The sequence below is a fragment of the Epinephelus lanceolatus genome, chromosome 4 (assembly GCF_041903045.1).
Source record: "Epinephelus lanceolatus isolate andai-2023 chromosome 4, ASM4190304v1, whole genome shotgun sequence".
NCBI classification, from domain to species: Eukaryota; Metazoa; Chordata; class Actinopteri; order Perciformes; family Serranidae; genus Epinephelus; species Epinephelus lanceolatus.
The window spans coordinates 25,036,986-25,060,219 of NC_135737.1; the positions used below are offsets into that span (position 1 = coordinate 25,036,986).

At 41.6% G+C, this 23,234-nt stretch overlaps 1 protein-coding gene across 3 annotated transcripts in view; it reads right to left on the reverse strand.

Annotated features, from left to right (window-relative positions):
* LOC117259716 (syntaxin-1A-like) overlaps window positions 1-23,234 on the reverse strand; it is a 96,205-nt gene that overhangs the window by 62,735 nt on the left and 10,236 nt on the right. For all 3 annotated transcript variants that reach the window (XM_033631352.2, XM_033631353.2, XM_078167079.1), the window contains exon 2: window positions 4,959-5,036. In XM_033631352.2, the coding sequence (XP_033487243.1) occupies window positions 4,959-5,036 (78 nt within the window). The remainder of the gene's footprint in view (window positions 1-4,958; window positions 5,037-23,234) is intronic.

Here is a 23,234-nt window from a genome sequence, read left to right on the forward strand (position 1 = left end):
TGGGGTGTTAAAGGCTTACACTACTCCCCCTCCCAGATGTGAAACAGGTGGCAGGCATTACATAGGTAGAGTTAGTGAAGACAGTTGTTCCCTGCAGCAGCTCAATGGCAGACGAAATGAGGGGGAGTGGGTCCTTCTTTTCAACAAAGAAAAAAACAGCTCCTGCAGGTAATGATCAGGGCCAGATGATGCCAGCAGCGAAAGAGTCATTGATGTATGTATTTCTCCAAAGAGGGAGTACAGGTGTCACTTGGGAGAAATGTGATGGGCTGCAGGTTGATGGCACAGTAGTAAAGTCGATGTGGAGGTAAAGATGTCACCTTGGCCTTACTGAATACCTCCCAGAAGTCATAGTATTCAGGGGAGACCCATGCTAGAGCAGGTAGGAAACGTCATCAGGCAGGCAGAGGATCCAAAACCAGGTAAGCACATGGAAGGGGCCAACACACAAGTGGGGAGCAAGCAGAAGGTAGCTTAGGCCAGGCGAGGAATTGAGGAACCAGCAATGACAGTGAGTGATCTCCGTGACACAAAGACAGTGTATGCCGTCACACGTCAAATCCCTCCTCAGCATAGGTTAGCACAGGCAGATAAACATGCCGCAGAATGAAATGTGGAATGCAGAGCTCATAGTCAGGGACAGAAGGCTGAAAAGTTTACTGAGAAGCAGACGAAGCAGGAGAATCAAAGACAGGCAGGGTCGGCCATGAGGAATCAGTCTAATGGTGGATGCTCGAAATACTTGCATGGGAATAGCGAAGAATAATCTGGCATATCCGTGAGGCTGGGGTATATACAATACTGTGTAATCAGGAACAGGTGAAATGGAGTTACCTTGATGAGGTGGGCATGACTGATGCTGAGGTGCAGGAAACCAGGATGAGTGGAAAATTACTGAATGGGAGGAAGGTGACTGGGCAGGCAGAAGTGAACAGGTGACCAAAAATGCAGAACAGCAACAGAGGTTTTGGATGACAATATAACTCTATGGTGCAGAAGCATGAGCTATTAAGTTTTTGGACTTGTTAAAAGGAAAAATTGTCTAACTGTTTTTGGTTTCTTCATGGATTTTTTTTGAAAATTATGAAATGCAGCCTTCTCTTTTCATTGCAATATTACATCCACATGAACACACTTACACACAAAGCCTTTTAAAGGCAAACCTGTCATTTGTGATACTAGGCTCCATATACAGTATATATGAACTTGACTTGACTTCATAAACCAGCTGCACAATGTAATACATGTTCATACATACATTATGGAACAAACCCAGAAAGAGACACATGCACGGTGGCACAAAATGCCACAAAGACATTTTGAAATCAACATCCACACTCTGAGGGTAATGTTCATGGTGTGAGTGAAGGACAAAGGGCTGCAGCGGTCTCTCCACTACTGAAAGCTTAATTAACGCACCCAGTCAGGGTGAGAGCCTGATTACTCCTTCTCTCCCTCTGCTCCCTTAATATGCTCCCTTCACTATCTACATCTCCCTCTGTCACATGTGCCTGTTCCTCCTCTCTGGTTTTGCTGTCTAAGTTTTCCACATCACTCTCATTTCAAAATCTCTCTTTCTCTCTTTGAGTTGGTCTCTTCGCTCTGCCTCCTCTTTTTTCACTCTCTCACTTGAGGCAGATGTAACAGACTGAAATTCCAGACAGATAAAGAGATGTATGTTTCAGTATCTGGGATGGATACAGACAATCTGTCAGAGGCGACAAGCAGTGGCAGAACAGAAATGAGAGGAGACAAATGACTGAAGACGGCAGTGCTCCCTCAGAGCTAAAACATCACATAATTTCAGGGTTTTATGAGTCATTTTGTTAAGTTATATCATGTATTACCCCTGTAATGATTGCCAAACCTCAAACTCAGGAGATTTTTTAGTCCTGGGTGCAAAACCTACTTCTTACACTCAAAATGTGAAAAAGAAATTTTGAAATGTGTTTTTATAGATCTGGACTTGCGTTGCTGGAGTATGGGTTGTAGGGACAGCTTGGAGACATCTGCACTTCATACATGTTAGCATGTGCAATATGGGCATTTAACTTGCTACGCATGTACTTAGTCATCTCCTCTTTTTCAATATTAATAGACAGAATATGAACGAGCAGTCAATGTGATATTCCGGTGGTATCTCCTCTATTTGCAGATGATGTTGTCCTTTTGGTTTTATTAGACTTTGACCTTTGATATACCATGAAACAGTTTGCAGCTCAGTGTGATGCTGTCATGATGAAGATCAACACCTTTAAGTCTGACCACATGCTTCTCACTCCATAAGTGATGGACTGCTTGACCCTTAAATGCAAACATCGAATCTTTAGCAACTCGCGGCTATATAGACCCTGTCTGATTCATTCAGTTAAAGGGGACCTACTATGCTCATTTTCAGGTTCATGCTTGTATTTTGAGTTTCTAGTATAACATATTTACATGCTTTAATGTTCAAAAAAGCTGTTTTTCCCATAAGCTGTGTCTCTTTAAAGCTGCGGATGGTAAAAAATAACTTTTTTCATATTATACATATATGACAGAAAATGGGGAAAAGCAAAATAGGCCACCTTTAACATTGAAAGGAGCCAGTTAAGGTAGTTAAAGTATGCTGGCACTAAAGGTTTGACCAACTGGGAGGAGACTTACAGGCAGATCAAGCACACATTGGAGGGATTCAATCTCCCAGCCGGACTGGGGTTTCTGGAGGAACTTCTCTGGATGAGGACATTTGGGCTGCTCTGTTTGTCCTGTTTCCACCACAACTATGAGCAGGATAGATGACTTGTAAATGGATGTATAAATGGATAAGGCACCATTGAAAACATTTCTGTAGAGGTTGGTCATATATTAGGATACTCATTCTGAGTGTTATCTATTCATTACAATAACGGGGCACATTTTGGTTTAGCGGTGTGGCTCTGCTCCAGCGATGCTGCGAAAAGAATCTGCACAAGTGTGACACAGACTTGCCTTGAAGCTCACAAACACCGAGCAGAGTGTGCGGTACACAACACTTAAATTTATTGGACTCGTAACTGAATGGAGAAATCTAAATGCTAATGCAAAAGGGGGCGGGAGAGGTGGGGGGAGTTAAACTGCTGAGAAGCAGGCGGCAGTTGTAGCTGTATGGAAGCAGCACTGAGCAGAATAAATGAGCACCAAATCTATTTGTGTGCTGCCCAGTTGCTTGGATTAGTGGTCATATATGATTGAAGGAGTATGAAACGTTTAAAATGGTTCTATACCTGCCTGAACTACCACATAGCTCCATTTCACAGTCCTTTGTTATATACAGCGTGTCCATTACATGCCTGCTGATTAGTAACAGTGTGTGACGGCTGCGTCCCATTATTGATGCTGTTTGTCTGTATTTCCCACATGTTGTCATGATTATTGAGACTGTTCTCTTTGATATAATAAATGTCTTCACAGCGTTTTTGATTGATGCACCTGCAGCTCGGTCACAGATGATTCTCTCGGTGATGTGTTTGTTGTCTCGTGTTGCTTTGAAAACTCACATATCAAAGTGCTGATTGTCACATCTCTTTCATAAATTACAAATGTTGCTAAATGGCATTCAACCTCATTCGACCTACCTTTGTACCACCATTTGCAATGGTGATTTAAATACTTCAAAGTTGAAGCCATCGTGTACACAAATTGATAGATTGAGACGTTTTAAAAACTAAAAGGACTGCCTCATAAGTAACTGGTTACAAAAGACAAACCCGATCACCAGAATAAATGTTAGCATCTCACGTTTCTGCAAACCATGGATTCGTTACTTTTGTATATTATTATATAGCAGATACATTGAAACTTTACATTTCAACAGTGCTGTGGTTAAATAAGGTTAGGTTTAGGCACAAAAACCACTTGGTTATGTTTAGGGAAAGATCCTGTTTTGGCATAAAACACTGCATTTGGGGGCACAATCCTAGCAGGAAAAGCAGCAATTTCTAAATAAAAATAACAGTTTTTCGTGCTACTATTCTGGCAGGAAAACCAGTGATGGCGTGGCAATGACACAATAATCTTTCATGCCTAAAAATCCTCAGCAAGAGCTCCCTAGAAACACCCATGTTTGGTACCTAAGAGCTGCTGGGAACGGTAATGACTTGCATAAAGACAACAAGTTTTGCTGTCGAAGTCGCAAAGTCAGCTTATATATTATGTCCCTTTAAAAACACTGATATGATACGTATGACCTGTACCATATTTGTGGTTTGCAGACTCCTAACAATCCCAACATTTTCTTCTAGTGACAGTGCTGGAAAGACACCTTAAATTATGATAAACATGGATTCTACTGAAAATACAAAGTCTCCCACTGCCGTATTCTTATTTGAGCTACATTATCCTGCTTCTCTACACCACTCACTGTGATGTACAGTATGTCGCAGGCCCATTAAAAATGGAGTCCCCCCTCTGAGAGCCATGATGATGTTCAGTGTGTTCCCAGCACATGTGCACAGCATGTACAGGAAAAAACACTCACAAATGCATACACAGACGCAGGCTTAGTGCATATAGCATGAGTCATGCATAAGATGAGGGACTGGAAAGAAATACGTCAAATCACCAATGTTGTTATTTAGAGCTGGACAGGAAGAGCAATGTTGTGTTGTTCAATCAATAAAGGCCATTTCAAATGAAATAAAATACATGACGATCCATGCCACACCAGCAACGACGTCAATATCTATAAATCATATCTGTGCTTCCCAGAGAGTAGATTGATTACAGAGCTCTGAAAAACCAACACGATTAGATTCAATATCAGGAGGCAAATGATACTCGGGCAGATTGCAGTGTGAGCTGGACTTTCTTTTTTTTTTTTTTTTTTTTTTTTTACAATGGCCAGCTATATCCTTCTCTCAATCTGGTAAATGTGTAATTCGGAATAATAATGACTGACAGAGAAAGATGGAAAGATCAGGACTCTGAGAGTAACAAACCTGCTCAAAGAATTCATCCATAAAGCCTTTGTCCATCCCCACAGCGACTTCATCCTCCTCCTCTGTCGTTTCCTTTCCCTGGACACACAAAAATCATCATTTAAATCATGTTAGCTGAAAGATAAAATTATGAACATGTTCACTATATATAACCCTAAATATAACCCCAAAGAAAATACTGTGACACTCGTCATGACCAGACTGGACCATGTAATACATCATTCAAGGTTAGACAGAACAGTATTAACACTCACCCCACCTCTTCACCCATCAACTGATTAGAAACGAGAACTTAATGACACTTGTAATTAGAACCACAGGTCGAGTGATTAGCAAGTTATTATTGAATTAGGACCTAAGGGCAGAGAAAACCTTGACTTTTAAACACTCCAGGCTGCACACTCAGACACCAGCATGTTCATATACAGAAACATTCCAGTCTGAAGGAATAGTTAAATATTTTGTGAAACAAGCACAGTGTTTGATGAAAAGGTCGATACCACTTTTATATTTTTCCATTAAATATGAAGTATAGCTAAGAGTTGGTTGGCTTAGCTTAGCATAAAGACTGGCTACTGGGACAAACAGCTAGCCTGGCTCTGTCTTATTAAGCTAACAAAATCCACTGACCAGCACCTTTAAAGCTCGTCGACTAACTAAAACTGAACTAAAGCCAAAGTGTTAAAGGAACATGTTGTGGTTTTACATTGAGCTACATGCAAGGCCAATGCACTCTCATCCCAAGTTGTCAAATATTGATGCTTTCTTGCCCCTTTGGCATGTTATAGCCTACCAACACCAAAGGCACCCTTTGGCATCTCCATGAGACGCACCCTTTAACAGTTGTCGCCTGAGTGAAACTTGTTGTAGCATGTGGTTAAAGTTGTCAAACTGTAGGGATTAGATTCAGGCAAAAAAACATCTTGGTAAGCTTTAGAGAAAACATTCTGTTTTGGGCTAAAATAAGTATGTAATGTGTCGTAAATACGTGACATGAGTGACATCAGTAAGTGATGGACGGATGTAAGTTACGTAAAGTTATGTTAAAACAGCACTGACTTTCAGTTTCACACCGGACACTGACAGCGGTGTCCTGGGTGAAAGTCTGCATTTGTCTAGTCTCTATACAGACTCGACATTCAGTGAATGTAGAGTCTGTAGGCAAACCCCGGAGATCTTGCCTCCGGAAGAAGAACAGAAGAGCCCTGGTTTCCGGCTGCAGTTGTTGCCAGGTTAAACGGTCCGTGCAGTTAACTAACGAGGCGGAACATAATTGGCGTCACTGCAAACTCTGAATCCATCGCAATGGTTCAGCATATTTACTTATATATAAATGGAAGTCGGAAACGGAAATTCGCCTCCTCTGCCCAAATCAATGAAAAATGGCAAAAAATCGGGGGTCTGCCCCCAGAGGCTGTACCGCCGTCTGCCGGAAGTCAGACGCTGAATACAGCCGATGGTTTCCGAGAATGGCATTTGTCTAACCCATCCATCACTCCTCACCCCAACCCTACAAGGACTGTCTTGCGCTTTATTTTATGGCAGTTGCTCTGAGCATCAAATATATCCACAGATGGGTTTACATTGGATTTAGTTGAAAGCCAAGTACGTCTCACAGCAATACTAAAGGGCATCATCAACGGCATCATTAGCACATGCAGAAGGCCATGACAAAGCATTGGTATTTGACAACTTGGGAATGAGAGCGGGCTGGCCAGGCGACACAGTAACTCTAAGCAAGAAAATGAATGTTTCCCCATATGTCCAATTATTAAATGTATAACATGAGAAGCAAATATATGCAAAAGGATGGCTCACAATCAAAGAAAAAGTAGAGCGGAATCTGCTGTCACTCTCAATGAATTACACTAGATGACAACAACAAAAATAAAGTTTGCTGCGTTTTCTGCTGCTGCAAAATGGTTTATTTACATCAGCAAGATGTGAAATTGTTCAGCAAATAAGGAATGCATTGTGACTTCTAACAGGTTGGAAACAAAATATATGTGGCAAGCTTTTCCATTTCTAACGCAAACTGTAACAAAATTACTATTCATTGATGTCATCTCAAACATTGTTATAAGGCCTGTAAAGTCTGTCTAAAGCCAAAAGAGTTTCCAACATCCAAATATGAAACTTTACAGCTCAACTTGTTCATCTTAAAAAGTTACAGCTTCTCAAACTTTACAGCATCTAGCCAATGATTCATTCTGACATACATGGTCATTTTTAATCACATATCAGCCATTACACCACATTAGCAGGGCTCTCATGCGGCGTCATCTCATTCATATAGTCTCTGTCAAGCTAATTCACTTCCCCATTAGCAGTCTATGAGATCCATTTGCTTATCAGCGCTGTGGAGAGGCAGTGTAGTTTTCATTTTCTCCTTTTTCTCATCCCCAAAAGTTCACAATCAAGAAAAAAAAAACCTGCAAATTAATCACAGCCCTTGACTACAGAACACAGAGGAATCTACAGAATCTCATATGATGTACAACAGCCACTTTAATTAGGATTTTATTGATGTCTCCTTCTTATCAACAGGCAAACTCTGATCGCCAGCCACCCCTAACCTTTCCAAGTCAAAATATTCTTTTAAAAATCCTCAACAATCCAGAATCAAATATCCCTCGTAAAAAGCCATCGCTGTCAAACGTTGCAGGTTTCATGATGTTCTGGGAGTTCTTGCCTTGCACTGCCTTTTAAAAAAGAAACCACTATGTAAACAATCTTTAAACAATTAGGTCCAATTAATATTTAAAAACCACAAAGAGTTGTATCGAGATATTATTTTCATACACCCACATGTGTGGGCAGTCAGCAGGTCTGTCCAAACAAAGACACTAATGTGCATGCATTAGTCCAGCAGTGCAGAGTGCAGGAAGCCAGAGAAAGCATCGTATTATAAGTTGGGGGGCAATTTTCACTCAAGTAAATGGGCTGCCATGGATGTTTTAACAATTGATCCCTCTTTAACTGTTTAATACATCCATGATAACTACCTTTACTTTACATCAGGGACATGCTAATGTTCAGCTGATTGTTATCTACACTGAACAAAAATATAAACGCGACACTTTTGTTTTTGCTCCCATTTTTCATGAGCTGAACTCAAAGATCTAAAACATTTTCTACATACACAAAAGACCATTTCCCTCAAATATTGTTCACAAATCTGTCTAAATCTGTGTTAGTGAGCACTTCTCCTTTGCAGAGATAATCCATCCCACCTCACAGGTGTGGCATATCAACATGCTGATTAGACAGCATGATTATTGCACAGGTGTGCCTTAGGCTGGTTATAATAAAAGGCCACTCTAAAATGTTCAGTTTTATCACACAGCACAATGCCACAGATGTTTTGAGGGAGCGTGCAATTGGCATGCTGACTGCAGGAATGTCCACCAGAGCTGTTGCCCGTGAATTGAAAGTTCATTTCTCTACCATAAGCCGTCTCCAAAGGCGTTTCAGACAATTTGGCAGTACATCCAACCAGCCTCACAACCGCAGACCACGTGTAACCACACCAGCCCAGGACCTCCACATCCAGCACGTTCACCTCCAAGATCGTCTGAGACCAGCCACCCGGACAGCTGCTGCAACAGTCAGTTTGCATAACCAAAGAATTTCTGCACAAACTGTCAGAAACCATCTCAGGGAAGCTCGTCTGCATGCTCGTCGTCCTCATCGGGGTCTCGACCTGACTGCAGTTCGTCATCGTAACCGACTTGAGTGGGCAAATGCTCACATTCGATGGCGTCTGGCACATTGGAGAGGTGTTCTCTTCATAGAAGAATCCCGGTTTTCACTGTTCAGGGCAGATAGCAGACAGCATGTGTGGCGTCATGTGGGTGAGCGGTTTGCTGATGTCAACGTTGTGGATCGAGTGGCCCATGGTGACGGTGGGGTTATGGTATGGGCAGGCGTATGTTATGGACAACAAACACAGGTGCATTTTATTGATGGCATTTTGAATGCACAGAGATACCGTGATGAGATCCTGAGGCCCATTGTTGTGCCATTCATCCACGACCACCACCTCATGTTGCAGCATGATAATGCACGGCCCCATGTTGCAAGGATCTGTACACAATTCCTGGAAGCTGAAAACATCCCAGTTCTTGCATGGCCAGCATACTCACCGGACATGTCGCCCATTAAGCATGTTTGGGATGCTCTGGATCGGCGTATACGACAGCGTGTTCCAGTTCCTGCCAATATCCAGCAACTTCGCACAGCCATTGAAAAGGAGTGGACCAACATTCCACAGGACACAATCAACAACCTGATCAACTCTATGCGAAGGAGATGTGTTGCACTGCGTGAGGCAAATGGTGGTCACACCAGATACTGACTGGTTTTCTGACACCCCCCAGACCCCCCCAATAAAGCAAAACTGCACATTTCAGAGTGGCCTTTTATTGTGGCCAGTCTAAGGCACACCTGTGCAATATTCATGCTGTCTAATCAGCATCTTGATATGCCACACCTGTGAGGTGGGATGGATTATCTCGGCAAAGGAGAAGTGCTCACTAACACAGATTTAGACAGATTTGTGAACAGTATTTGAGGGAAATGGTCTTTTGGGTATATAGAAAATGTTTTAGATCTTTGAGTTCAGCTCATGAAAAATGGGAGCAAAAACAAAAGTGTTTATATTTTTGTTTAGTGTACATCTGTGCTAGTAACATGACTGTAGGTTCAGGGCATTGTCTGTCTATGTGGGTCTGTCGAGGCTCTGTGGAAATTTGAATATTGTTTTTATTTGTTTTGTCAGTATAATCAAATCAACACACATTAACAGACTTTGGTAGAGCAGAATTCACTGAGCCCTAAATAATCACAAAGAAGCACTACAAAATGTCTAATCAAAACTAATAAATGAGAAGCAAAAAACAACAAAAAGAGCAAGGCTAAGGGCCCCGACATACCAAAGCTGACTGTCGACCATTAGTCAGTGCCGGGCTGTTGTCTGTCACCATAAATTCTGCGGTGTGTGCAGCATCGTTTGCACTAGTCGGCCCTTGTCAGCTTTTCTTTTTTTTCATCTTAAACTGGCATTGGAGATGGTGGTGTGATCTGTTGACTCAATAAAATCACTGATTGGCAGTTCAGCTCAGTGAACGACAAGAAAAACAGAAATGAGAGAAGCAAACGAACGACTAACAGCTGAAATACATGGGGCACGGACGTGGCGTGTCACGTAGAAACAGCGGAATAGGTTTTTTTTTTTCCTGCTACACAGACTTAGTCTTTGTAGTGTGTAGTTGCTGCCAGCTTCACTGTGTGCGTAATGAGCTTTGCCAAGTGATAATTCAGTTAGTTATGGAGGGTTTGAAATCATATAGACTAAATTAACTGGTACTGAATTAATTAACATGATCACTTTAAGAAGTGGATGTATTGATCTGATTGATATTTTTTTGATGTGAAATGTAAAAACGCGGGGTCGTTTTGCTGCCTTGCAATGCCTCTGGTTTTTAAACAGAGTATACTCATTTTTTTCACAGCTCTACCTGTTGGAGGGCTGCAGACCCGCGCGCAAAGAAAAATAAATAGACTATCTGCTTAAAACGAATGAGCAAGGTGTCTATTACATAATATTAGCGTGATCACAGTGGCTCTGCGTTCTTCTCAATTAGTTTTGCACCAATTTTCCTCGCCATCTCTCACTGAAGTCTGTTCTCTCAGACGTATTTCTCAAGAACTGGTTCCTCTGCTGCGGGCATGCTGCAGCAGCCGTGCTACGCCGCTATCGTGTCTCATGTATGTTGGCCGTCAAAGTCGAGAGGTAGTGAGATCAAATCAAACTAGTCATATTAGGTAAAGTCATTTTTCTATCCACTGAGCTCTTTAGCAGAAACAGTTTGTAATCATTTGTGTCAGTGTTCACTAGCACACGGTAAATATCAGTTGTTCTTTTAGCGTTGGGTTGTGTTGTTAATGTGCTAACTAGCATCTTGAATCCGTCCTCAGTCTTACAGTTTCCCTTTTTTTGAATGATGAATACAGACTACCGCCGCCTGCTGGTATGGAGAGTTATTTCCTCTCAAACACGTGCAGATTGTATATGCTAGTTGGCTGTTGGCTGTAGGCTTTGTGGTGTGTTCAAGTGCAGCTTTTTGGTCAAGACACAAGCAAGTGGGTAATCAAACCTGTAAATAACTCTAATCTGTATTTGCATGTCTGGTGTTTACGCAGCAATGATATTTGGGTGCTTATGCAGACTTGCCTGTCATCTCAAACACAAATCCATTCTGTGGAGAGTTAGCATGTGATGTGCTGACATGGAGGTGGAGGCAGAGGATAAATGCAGGGAAACGGGGAGGAGAACAGTGAGGAACCAGTTCTTGAGAAAAACGTCTGAGAGAACAGACTTCAGCGAGAGAAGGCGAGGAAAATTGGCGCAAAACTAAGTGCGAGGAATGCAGAGCCACTGTGATCACGCTAATATTATCTAAACCCACTCAAACTACATTTAATCTGACAAAACTGAATAGTTAAATGCTCTGAAGAGTTGTAAAATACAGTATTTCTGTCAATTACAGTGCTTCAAGATCCATTCTGAGAGTTTATCTTTATTGTGCCTAACTAACATGACAACAGTGAATATGGTGGGTGTCGTTTTGTTGTAGCTGAGCAAAACTCTTCACATGGCATTAATAAACAAAAGTTTGGTGTTGGTATGGCAATGAGGCGCATTTGAGGAACTGCAGACTATTAGAAGCAGAGAGAAAAGAGGCGGCAGCAGCAGGAGGCAGAGGAGGAGGACGACAACAAGCAGGGAATCAGAATAAGCTCAGAGAGCACCAGCGATGTGCTCCGCCTCCACAGAGAGATGCTGTATCTCCTGCAGAGAGAGTAGGGCTTTGGTCTAGTTTATTCTTTGTGTGGTCAGGAGGAGAGAGGACCGAGCAGTGCACCCCAAACCTCCACCTCCCACCCAGATCTGAAGCTCCTGCTGAGCCACATCAACGCTGGTGGAGGACTTCAATGCTGCACTCTTGACTCAGCCTACAGACTTGGACTTGACTGTCCACACACAGCAGATGCTCTGGGCCAGACTTGCAAACATACATGCGCACAACAGCTGACACACTGATAACATGCAACAGACGGTTAACACACAGGCAGATCAAGGCCTATACAAGCTGGTCCCCATTAGGCCATAACCCTTCAATTCACTCTGCCTCTGGGGCTCACACTCGGGAGAAACACCACGGCAGGAGTAGTGGCCTGATTATGCTGTTTATTAGATTAGAGAGTTGTTCTAGGCACCGCGCCAGCAGGGAGTTGCTCCATAAAGACAAAAGGCAGTGCCTGCACATCCAGTGTAAACAGGAGGAAGAGGAAATACAGTCGAAGAGTGAGGGAGCGAGAGATAAAACAGACATGTAGTGCGCAGGCTGTAAAATCACAGCTGTCAGCACAGAAAGAAAGAGGAGGAGAAACAGGGCAACACAACAATTATTAAAAGCTGTGAAAGTGTAATTGTATGTGCAATAAGAGGACAGGGAGACACTGAGTGTGTGTGTTGATGTGCAAGTAGTCAGGTTAAATGGAGAGGGTGGGATTATAGTGATCGTGCAAGTGCATTCAGACCCTTTCACGGTTTTATCTGCGAGTAACAGAGAGAAGAGCAGTGAGAGACAGTTCAAGTAGAGATGGAAACCCATGTGGGCAGTACTTTATTGTCCTTTTGTGTTTCCATATTAAAGCAGACCTGCTTCCCGCATCTTTGTATCACAGCCAATTCAAGCAGCTTCCTGCAGTCCCATTAGAAATGACTCATAAAAATCTGTGTCAGCTGCGCAGAGGAATACTGAGAGCATAACCAGATTTATTATCATAATACAGCTAGGTAACATTCATTATGGATGTGTGCTCACTCATATACACACACACATACAATGAACATTTGATTATTTATTCATGTCTCCTACAGTAGACAAATACAAAGATATGAAGAACAAGAACTGAAGGGTCGACGATTTTTTTTTTGCTCCATCTGCACAGCTTTGCTGCTCATACAGTAGCTCTCACACACACACATTTATTTTTCAACTGTATAGAAGAATAAATGTTGTGTTGCATTCATGTTTCTGGTAATTACTGTGATTACCAGTTTCTGACTTGTAATCAGCACTAACATCAACATCATCACAAGATTAATCAGTGACTCTAAATTGCCCATAGGTGTGAACATGAGTGTGAATGGTTGTCTGTGTCTATGTGTGAGCCCTGTGATAGTCTGGCGACCTGTCCAGGGTGTACCCTGCCTCTCACCCAATGTCAGCTGGGATAGGCTCCAGCCCCCCTGTGACCCCCAACAGGATAAGCGGTTACAGAAAATGAATGAATATTGGATTGTCTCCAGCAAAAAAATGAAAGTAAAAAACAACCCAAAATTCACTCGTTTGGCATTTTGCTTTGCTATATTTGCGTTTTTCAGTGCAACTCTGCCTCTTGGATGTCTGCTGTTCATGGTCTGGCACCTGGTTGCTACGTTTTAATAAAGCCCTGACCTCACCTGAGCACTGTGAGTGTACACACCCATAAATGTCCCGAGCACAGAAAATAAGAAAATACAGAAGGCAGAGTTTCTGCAAAAAAATACACCACCACACTCTTCTAATGGGCCATAAGTGAAGATTGAGAGGGATTACTTCTGTATGAGTCTATAGATTGGTTTTAAGGTAAATCCTGTATAGTTAACCTTTGACTTGAATTTTCAGATCACGTGAATGCAAATCAAGGAACTACTTCTCTCTAACATCTACTCCATATAACGTGAATTTGGCATTCGTCTTCAAAGGGACAGTTCACCAAATATACAAAACACATATTTTCTCACTTACCTCTAGCAGTATCTAACCATTACAGCTGGGTATCATTTAAGCAATGACAATAAAAGTACCAGTACACTTAAAATTATACCAATATTAATAAAGTACTTCATTCAATACTCATCATGTGAATGGAGTGGTGTCTGGAATAGCCATGTTTTCAAACATTTTGTCGGCATCTCAGCACACTGATCCACCAGCTCCCTCAAATACACCACGCTCAACTCCATCACACCACAGACTGTATGAGTTGTAGCTGCTGCTGCAGGAGTGTGAGCTCCGCACTGGGGAGAGTGAAAGTGGGGGAGTCAGCCCAGTCGCACACACAGTGACGGAGCTAACTGTTAGCATAACATGGCTAACATCACCTAACTGTTCATAATGGGTTTGTTGACTAAGTCGAGTCATTTGGGTGCGAGTTTGTTAGAACCATGGAACGACTCTGTGTTGGATATTGCTGCTGTGAATGGGTCAAACAAACACATGACTTTTCGCCAGAAGAAAAGTGTTTGTGTCCCATCTGAAACCAAGAGAACTTTGAGTTATTTTAAGGTAAGTTCTCGTCACTTTTCTTTTCCTAATCCTAACCTACATAACTTTATGTTAAATACATAACATGATGACACCAAACCATGTTTATTTCCTAAACCTAACCTATATAACTTTCTTTATCTAAACCTAGCCCATTTAACTTGTACTATGTACTACTATGTATGTATGTAACTTTCCCCCAGGAGAGCTGAGTTTGTGTTCCGTGTGAAGCTTAGTAAACTTTGAGTTTTTTTAGGGTATCTCATTACTATGTCTCTTTTCCTAAACTTAACCCATGTAACTTCATTCGCCTTAACCTAACCCATGTATCTTAACCTTAAGTACGTAATTTTGTGTTTTGTGAGGATATGTTGCTCTATTCTCAGTGCAGAGGTTGAAAATAATTAGAAGTCACCAGAAAAACCAAACAGTGATGATGATGAAATTTTAGAGCAAATACATATTAATTAAAAAAATAAATAAAAGCCAGTTATAGGATTCAGTTTGTCTAAATCAAATGGAGCATTAGTGGCACAGAGCCGATGCTGATACAGCAAAACCACAAATCAACATAGCAGTCTATATCTAACTGATTGTCGGGCTGGTCGGCTGACTGAGTGACTGTCAGGGTAAATGGCTGGCTGATGGGAAAGGACGATGCAATGTAAGGCTATCGAGACAGGATAATTACACGACCAGGGTGCAGCGTGGGTGACAAGAGGACACAGGAAGTGATAGATTGAGCCGGCCAAATGTAAAACTCACATTACTGTGCTGTCTCCTCGCTGATAACAACACCGGGAGCAATCTCTGAAGAAAATCAACCGCTCTCCATCTTTGATTTAAGGTGTAGATATAGTCAGCTGAAGAAGGATGTGGTACATTTCTCCATGTGATCAGTGCACCTTGGCTGATAACTTCATAATAAAAATATAGATCAATACTTTTTTGTTTTAATATAAGATCACTGCAGTACTTTGCAAACAAGCTCCACTATTGTCTGTACACATCTATGCCCTGGGGTACAACACAACAAACTGTTGGAGAAAGGAATCCATTCTTCTGTTTTGCAAAGACATTTGAGTTTGAATCTAGCACAACACTCTGCCTTCTGTCTTTGCTGATTATTTCAGCAAACTTAGCACTATTCATAACTCCCAAACCAAACACAGACAACACATTCAGTCCGCTTTAATTGGTTTTTGGGTGACTAATATACACAGCAACCTTTTACAGTAGAAGCAAGTTTAAAAACCCTCAGCTGTCCAAATTAGGATATCTCAGCCTGGTTCCACAGATCAAATAAATCTGGTTCCATGCTCACTGGCAGCTATTTCCCAGTTGGGAAAATAATCAGATTTCAGTAGGTTGGACTAAGAAAGACAACGTTGTGTTCCTGTGTCCGAGCCACAAACATGCAACAGAGAAGATGGTGACAAGAGTGGATGAGTTCAATTAACACATTTCTTCAAGAGATGCAATAAATGTTGAGTCAACTGCTCCTAGAAATTGCTACCATAGCTTCTATGTTGGGGTAACCCTGACTGAGAGTTTACAGTCAAATCTAATTGGTCAAGTCTTGCCTGTCGTCAACTGATCATCAAATCTTTACTTTTTTGTCTTGGCTCATTGATCCATATTCTCATTTTAGTTTCCACACCAGACAAAACAGCTGAAACACCCAATTACACAATCTGTCTTCTTGACTTGGCCTAGGAACTTATTTTATAATAGGACTTGCTCTATCCATTGCTGTTTGTTGTGTTTAGGGTGTGTGTGTGGGGGCAGCTGTCGATAGTAGTCTACTGAGATAGGGTGGAGATTGATAGATAGACACTTTAGGTAGTTTTCCTGGTTGTAAACAGAACTTTTGATTTTAATATAGCGAGAGATGCAAACCGCAGGCCGCTGTTTCTACGCACCTGCTGATTTTGACAGAGAACAATTCATGAATTCAAAAGCACTCTGTGAACGCTATGTTCTTAAGTGAGTGCTTTGCTTTAGAAATTTATACCACAATAGACATTATATCATTATTTATGGAAAAACCAAGCAATTCTATGTAAATCAGACGTCGAACACCCCCATATAGCCCCAATGAAATGGTCCCTTGTTTCATGACCACATTTTCCACCAGAGTGACAATTCGACTATGAGATTGGAAGTTAAATCAGCCTCCTATGTTGAATAAAAATTACATCAGCACGGTTATGTCACCCACTACTGATTGAGGTTGAAACAAAACCCATTTTCCTAAACAGAAGAGAGCTGACATTAACACAATGTCAGATTGAAAGAAAAAAATGAAATGAGACAAAACACAATTTGGTGTGATCATCCGAGTTTAGCAAAGAGGTCCTAGAGTCTGGAATTCAATCCCTAAAATTTTGGAAACCCCCAAAAATTACTCATTGCTAACTTGTAGTATGTTTTATTGTGAATCTCCATTCATTGATAATACTTACAATGCTAACTGTCACTCTTTAAGGGGTTACGTGATAGACCTCTCCGCTGTTGTGGCTTTGCTGGCAGATAATTTTCCTGTGACTTTTTATATGGGATTTTCTTTTTGTTTTATTCAAATACACATACATCTAGTTTCTGCTTTGCATTCCAGTGAAAAAAGATCTGGGCCGAGGTTAACAGGGTGATTTTATCAGCCCTGCCTGCAGTGAGCAGGGTTCAGCAGATACACGAAGAAGAACAATGTGGGTGGTAGAAGAGATGAAGCCCTGCCACCGCAGCAGCACAGTGTCAAAGTGTGTGCATGTGCAACAAATTCCTTTTCCTAACAATCCTACTCAACGTCCTCCCCCTTTAATCATCTTCCTTTTTCTTTCTCATTCTCGCTGTCCGTCATTCTCTCGCCTCCTTTTCTTTCACTCTCCTTCCTCCAGACTTCAGCTTCACTACAGAACCATTACAGCGACAGGCCCACACAACATGGACTCAGTTACCTTTTCCTCACCCCCTCTCGTCACGCCTTTACTTTGTTGTTTTTCTTTTTTTAACAACTCATTATCTTTCCTCGAGACCACGTCAACATTCATTTATCCAACCAAACTTATACACTTAAGATGTTGCCTCTGTTTCCTGAAAGACAGATCTGATTCTGCTGTGTATTTTCATGTGGATATGTTTGGAATGACAAACTTTCACGTCCTCATGCGAGCTCTTCCTCTACACTTACTCTTATTCCACATTTTATCCCTCTTTTGCTCTTCCTCCCATTTTGCTCTCTCTCTCCGCCCTCTGCCTCCCTCACATCTTTCTGACCTTTAACAGTGTAATCATCAAAGTGATGCCATTTAAACACGCCTAAACACAAATTTACAAACTGCCACACTATAAAAGGTTAAATAATGACTTATAATGTGATAATTGCGCATCTTTCCACAAATCAATGATAATCAATTTTAGGCTAGAATTCAAATGTCTGCAGCTGCCAATTCTCAGGGAGATAACTCTTTCTACTGCAGGGATTCAGATGAGATGGCTGACCTTTTAGACTAAATAGTGGATGCTTACTTCCATTTTGGCCTGTTAGCACGTAATTGGCCGATGGGTATGGATATGAATACATAAATTACACGCTGTTGACAATGTTCATACACAAACTTGTCTGCCCTGGTCATGTGTGTAGGCAGCTGCGGGTGGTCGGTCAATCTCACAGAAGTGGGTGAGAAAATGTCATAAAGCTTCAATTGAACTTTAATGACCGATCACAGGCAGAGAAAAGAGATGTGCTGTCACCACTTACGCCATGGATTTTCCCACCCCCGGTCCCTTCTCCTTATTCCCCTGTGGGGTATATTCAGACTGCCTCACTGACCATGAAGGATTATGACAGCACCAGTGCAGTGCGGCACTAACACAATTACAGTGTAGATATAGGGGAAATGTAACAGAGAGTGAGAGGGATGTCAAGGATGGACGGGTAGAGAAAGAAAGAATCATGGCAGCAAGAGGGAGAGATGAAAGAGCCATAGGACAAGAATTACAGAGAAAAGTCGGGACGAAAATGAGAAAACAGAGGTGTACAGAGGGAAACAAAACATAAAATAGTACAATTTTTTTTTCATTATTGAGAAAACTGCAGATTATTTTCTTGATTAATTGAGTCATTTTTAATCTTTAAATGTCAGAATTTATTTATTTTTGTTAAAAAAGGGCATCACGGTTTTCTAAAGCCCAACACAATGTCTTCAAATGGCTTGTTTTGTCAAAACAACAGTCCAAAACTCAAAGATATTCAGTTTTCTAGAATATTTTTTAACTTTTATTTAACCATGAAGTCCCTTGAGATGTAAAATCTGTTTTCTGAGGGAAACCTGGCAAAGACAGCATACCAGTTACAGTTTGAATAAAAAATAAAACACAACAGGATGGCAGGATTTCTGTCATATAAATCACTTAACTATCAGTGACGTTATCAGTTGTTTTACCAAACAGTTAATAGGAATTATGACTTTTGTGCCTCGGGTGAGGAGGGAATAATCTGAGCTATTACAGTTATAGAGCCAAAAAGGCAGCAGGGGACGCATGTTGGGGTCCACGGAAGTGACGAACTGCAGTCAAAATTGACTTATGACGCATTCACACTGGCGCTACTCGTTCCGCTTTAAACAAACCCTGGTCCGCTTCCACAGATAGTTCGGTCTGTTTGGAGTGGTGTGAACGCACATTTGAACTCTGACCAAACGAGCGAACCCTGGTCCACTTGAAAACTGGGGGTATCGGTTTACTTGCAAGGGGGGAGAAGCAGAGGTAAAAAAAGAAAACGTTGAAAAATGTCTTGTGGGCAGAGGTGGAGTAGTGAGGAGGTGCAGGTGCTTATTGATATATGGTCAAAGGACTATACGCAGTTGCTTGTGGTGATCTTCCTGGTCAGTGGTCGTTTCAGGCAATAATGCCCCCAAACGAGCAGCTGATGTAATTGTGTGATGTCGTCCAGGCGGTTTGGTCCGCTTTAAAAAATGCAATATGAAAGTGAACCGAACCAAATGAAGGTGTGAAATTTTTCCGGTCCCCCGGACTATCCGGGTGTGAATGTGCCCTTATTTTAGCTATAACATTGATCACATTCTCCCCTAGCTATAATCAATATACTACCAATGGCTACTTGTATGTGAAGGAGATCACTCGTACGTTCAACCTATACCCCACCCTGCTGTTCCCCCTCAACTCTACAGAGATAATCTAGTACATTTACATGCACAAAATATTCAGTGTTTGCCCTTATTCCAAAAAAGGACAATATTCCTACTGAGCTGTTTATATGGTTAATGAAAATGAATATTCCACTGATATTCCCATTTACATGCAGCCGTGCTCACTCCTATTAACGTGCCCTAACATGTCTTTTATCACATCAAAATATGGAATAGTGGAACAGCTGGAGTCTCTTGTGTCATTTTGCTTCTTTGCGTCAAAATAGAATTTTTCCACCAGTGGCTTGTTCGACAGTGCAAACACAGCCTCCCTCTTTCATTCCTCTGACCACCTTCTCGAAAAGGTCGGCGTTACCATATTTGCGCACATCCAAAAACCTGTAGATATTCAAGTCTTTCACAAGGTTCAAAGTAGGTGTGTCTCTCCCTCCAGAAATGTGAGCTTTTCTTGAGGGCATACATCTTTATCTCACAGCCTTGCAAACTGTTGGCGAGTTGGTTTGTATACAACGCATCCATGACAATGCACAGAGCTGACCGTCAAGCAGGGGGACTTGAGTTGCAAACTGCGGCAAAAACCTCAGTTGAGATGCGTATTCCAAATGCTCTATATACTGTACATACCCAGAGAATGCTCCTAAACCCAAAAAATATCAGCCTATCCCACATTTCTTTATCGGGAAAATGGTTCACTGGGAATAAGGCCTAATTCCAAAAATACAAAAAGGATATGCTGTTTACATGACCTGCATTGAATTCAGAATACTGTCATATTTGGAATAATAGTGGAATATTAGTGTGCATGTAAACACTGTTTTGGTTTTCCAGGTTGCAGTTTTACTGTTTGTTTTTTTTTGTTTTGGTTTTTTTTATATTTTGATCCCACTAACTACCTTGAAAATACACGACCCTGGGGAACAACATAACCCACAGAACAGTGTATAATAACCTCCACACCAGACAGTTACACAGCACATCCTACAAAAACACAGAGAAATATCTGAGATAAAGTCATGGAATAAAGTCATACTCAAAGTATGTGAGTTTAAGGTAACCATCAGAAGCTGCATCATGTTGTGTGGGGTTATGAAAGGAGTCTTCTACTCAGAGAAGTGCCCACCTATCAGAAGTTACTTCTTCAGATCTTCAGGTAAATAATCTATAAAAGGTGACCAAACCTCTGAAAACAGCTCATCTTTACCTTTTAAGAGAGTCTCCAATCATTCATGGGGGAGGGTGTTAAAAATCTCTCTGTACCAGAAGGTGATACACTTGGCAGGAAGGCTTTGATCCAATTGAGCAGGACACATTTTCGAGCAATTAAAAAGGAGCTTCTACAGAAGTTTGTAGTGTGATGCAGGCAGATGCAATTCCACGGAGGGAAGAGGAATACACTAGGGTCTTTTTTAATTTTTATTTCAAACATCCAACTATCTACTCTGGAAATACATACCCAGACTCTGGAAAATAACTCACACTTACAGAGGCAATGAAAATACATGGCATTTAATGCATAGAGGAAGAAGGGATTTATATTGTGCAAGGTAACAGGGGTGATATGCAGCCTGTGAAGAATCTCATACTGGGTCTCTCTCAATCTACAAAGGCTCAGACACACCAAATCGACATCAAAGGACTAGCAGTGGCAAAGGCTGACTGTTGCGTCACCTCAGGCCGCAAAAAGTTGCTCTTGAACGCACCACAAAGACTTCAGCTAATGGCCAGCCAGCACATACGTCCTGCGCCTGCATGAGAGGAAATAACTCTCTACACCAGCAGGTGGAGGTAGTCTGTGTTCATTATTCAAAAAGGGAAACAGGAAGACAGACCAGATGGATTCAAGAAGAATAATATTTAAACAAACATTGACAGATCTAGGGCTAAAAACATGATCTTACCTAAAATAAAAGGTTAATTTTGATCTGACACCCACCTGACATCAGTCATTTGTTTGCTTTCCTCATTCCTGTTTATCTTCTTGCACTGAGTTGAACTGCAAATCAGAGCGATTCCTTTCACCTACGGGCTCCACCATCTCCGACACAGACTTAACATGTCGAAAAACAGCTGACTAGTGCCAATGGTGCAGGACACACCACCAAAACTAGGGCTATAGACACACCCCAAAGGCCCAACTCTGACCCAAGGCCAAACATCAGCTTGGTGTCCGGGCTCTTAGATGTAGACGCAGATCTGATCATGTCTATAGCTGCCTGCCAATCATTAGGTGTCTGAGGAACCAAGAAGTGAATAAAATGATGATATAAAATGATTTCGGTGCTCCAAGACAAATCTCTCTACGTCACTACACGTGAGGTTAAAGGTCCAGTGGTGTACGATTTAGAGAACTGCAGAGGCTGACACGAAAATGCTAATGGCTGCATCTAGAGCCAGTGCTTGGTTTGTCCATTCTGGGCTACTGCAGAACAACACAACAGACTCTGTGGAAGAGGACTATGAGATCAGAAAACACTCATATGTCATTCTGGATGGCCACTGATGGCAAATAATGTATTTTGTTGGAGGACTTGTTAGTTAACGTGTCTGTTCAGCCTCACGCTGGGAAGATTATGTTATCATAATAAAAAATGATCACCTAATGAAGAAAGGCAGAGCTAATTAGGGCCTAATGAGGTCAGTTACAGTTAAGAGGCTTAGTCTCCAACAAATATCTGTGATAAAAGGTGTTATCTGCTATGCTAAAAATCAACTCTGCTGCCATCGATTATGAGAAGATGTGAAATGGGAGGCCTGTACATTACAAATTCAATTTTGGCAGCAGTAACAAAGATGACCTGAAGCTTGTTCTCTCATAGCAGATGGGGAAGGTTTGATTACAGAATCATCATTATTTATTATCAGGATATCCATTAGCTGATGCCTCAGGAGCTGCGATCCTTTATGAGAAGCACGAGAACATGCAACAAGATTTTATCACGTGACGGACACCTCAAAACCCATAAGCAGGCGCTGGTTTCAAGGAAATCTCACAGGTAGAAGACGAGCCCCGATTTCATGTTTTATTTGACAGAGTAGTGAACGACAATCCAATGGACCATCCATTCACACATTTTAGAAACAACTATTAGCAGCCAACAGATATCGGATCATTGCAATTGTCACCTCATTTGCAAAGACAGACAAGTCCCTGGTGAAATGCCAGATTGGTCACACTCATTTCACAGTTCATTAATGCAATTATGCAGCCTCTATGTGCTGATGAATAATGTGTGTATGCCCGGGCCTTTTTCCACAGTTAATAGCGAAAATATATGGTGGTGACAGTGCACATTTCTGCTTCTTCATTTCTTCCACCGCCGATTTAAGGGATAAAGTCTCATCTGTGGAGCAAAGCCAGAAAGCTTAGAGCCATTTGCAGAGGCCTGAAGCTTTGAACAAGGACAAATAAACCTCTGACCCTCAACGTTTAGTGTTCAATTCAACAGGCTTTTTTTTTTTTTTTTACCCTCACTGTTGTTTGTGTCACTGAAAAAGTGACAACAGTCAAGATCAGGTCAAGGACAGAGGGAGAGGTGAGGTCGTGGAATAAAGGGGAGATTGATGTGAGCAGAGAAAAAAGAGAAAAGATAATGAAAAGAAACAAGAATCAAAGACACACAGAGCGTCCGAGCTGGTGCTCCACATCCATCCTATTAGTTAATGTGTCACTCTAATGCCAAACAGGCAAGAGCTGCCTGAACCAATACTAACACACGGACTAACAA